General features: G+C 33.8%; 1 protein-coding gene across 2 annotated transcripts in view; it reads right to left on the bottom strand.

The window, feature by feature from the left end:
- The window catches only part of LOC107018007 (pyruvate dehydrogenase E1 component subunit beta-3, chloroplastic-like), a 4798-nt gene extending 3249 nt beyond the window's left edge, over positions 1-1549 (bottom strand). Inside the window, exons 1-3 of one of the 2 annotated variants that reach the window (XM_015218340.2) lie at positions 1251-1549; positions 899-1011; positions 387-430 (exon numbers count right to left, since the gene is read on the bottom strand). In XM_015218340.2, the coding sequence (XP_015073826.1) occupies positions 387-430; positions 899-1011; positions 1251-1356 (263 nt within the window). In that variant the 5' untranslated portion in view covers positions 1357-1549. The remainder of the gene's footprint in view (positions 1-386; positions 431-898; positions 1012-1250) is intronic. The other variant, XM_015218341.2, reaches the window with a different exon arrangement.
- Between the last annotated feature and the right edge of the window lie 30 nt (positions 1550-1579).

The following is a 1579-nucleotide window of genomic DNA, read 5'->3' as shown; positions in this document are numbered from 1 at the left end:
CCCCGTACTAATCCAAATACAAAAATCATATCACTCCCACCATCATTCTCCTTACTTTGTTTCCGCTATCACAATGCAGAACAAAGAGGAAAATCAGACGTGTTCATAGCAGGATGAAATAACATCATCTGAAGCAAAACAGCAAACGCTATTATTTTTTCTATTCCCTTTTAAAAACACCGTCAAGATTATCAGCTTCCACTAAATCTTATCAAGCCAAGAAAACTACACCTTGGACATGAAGTTTGACAAATCAAGTGATGATTAGAGACCTAGAAGACAAACATTACGAGACAAATGAAGTGGCAACTACAAGAAAGCAATTTGAACTGTAGAGATATGTATGCATTGTATGTGTGTACAACTCAGAAGAGAAGTAAATATACCCTGGCTTTAATGAAGTAGAAGCTGCAGCAGTATCTTCTTTAGTCTGTAAAAGAATTAAAGAGACATTTGGCAATAAGTTTGCGCATGTTTGGAGTGATCATGATAAATGATTAAAGTGTGTGGTTCATGGTATATAAAATATTCAGCCACACAACACCAAATCTCAAAGTCTAAAACAATAACATTTACTCAATTTGTTTTTGCTATGTAGTTCAATTTTTTGAAAAGTCCGTTTCAAAAAGAATGGATCTTTCTTACTTTTTAGCAACTCTTTAATTTAACTTTCCATAAGACCAAAAAGATTAAAAGGCATTTTGATAGATTCTACATATCTTTAAATTAAGGACACAATATTCAAAAGTATTCTTTACTTTTTAATACTACGTGCAGGTTAAAACCAGACAAACAAATTGAAATCGATGATGTACCAGTTTCTGCACATTTCTGCTAGTATATGATTATATGCATACATAAATACACAATCTTAAATAGGGAGTAAAAGAATACTAACAGCAACAGCATTAGTAATTAATTGTTCAGCTCTTCCTCCACGTCCATTCAAACCATAGCTCAAACCCCCATCAGATCTAACCACAAAAGTCCTTCCTTTCCTCTCTGCACCAACTACACAAACAACATGCATCAAAATTAAACCACAAAATTCCATCAAATGATTGAAATTATGACTAAATGAAATATAAAAAATTCTTTAAATAGACCAAATAACACTTTATACAGATCAAAAACAACCCAAAAGACACAAAGATCAGATAAACCAAGAATAAAAAAATAACACAAATTTAAGCAATTCTAACAAAACCCCATTTCAAATACTAGCTAAAGATTCAAACTTTGCAACAAACCTGACAAAGATCTGCGAGAATTGGAGAAAAATGCCTTCTTGGTGTCCAAAGAACTGGCTGAGGTTAGTGCAGTAGCAGCACCAATTCCTTGTATAATAGCAGCCATCTAGAAAACCCCACGAAGAAAAATGAATTCTTGATTCAAATAAATGAAGAGAAAATGCAGTATGATAATGAGGGAGATGAAGAAGCAAATATATATGCACACAAAATAGGTGAAAAGTTGGTTTGTTATAATAAAGAAAAAACGAATTCGGGCGGAGAGAACAAAGTGCAGATGGTGTTTGACAAGAACTAAGTGAACACCCCCCACCCACCCACCCTCCCCA

The sequence above is a fragment of the Solanum pennellii genome, chromosome 4 (assembly GCF_001406875.1).
Source record: "Solanum pennellii chromosome 4, SPENNV200".
NCBI classification, from domain to species: Eukaryota; Viridiplantae; Streptophyta; class Magnoliopsida; order Solanales; family Solanaceae; genus Solanum; species Solanum pennellii.
Note: the sequence above shows the minus strand (reverse complement) of the source record. Positions and strands in the feature narration are given on the sequence as shown.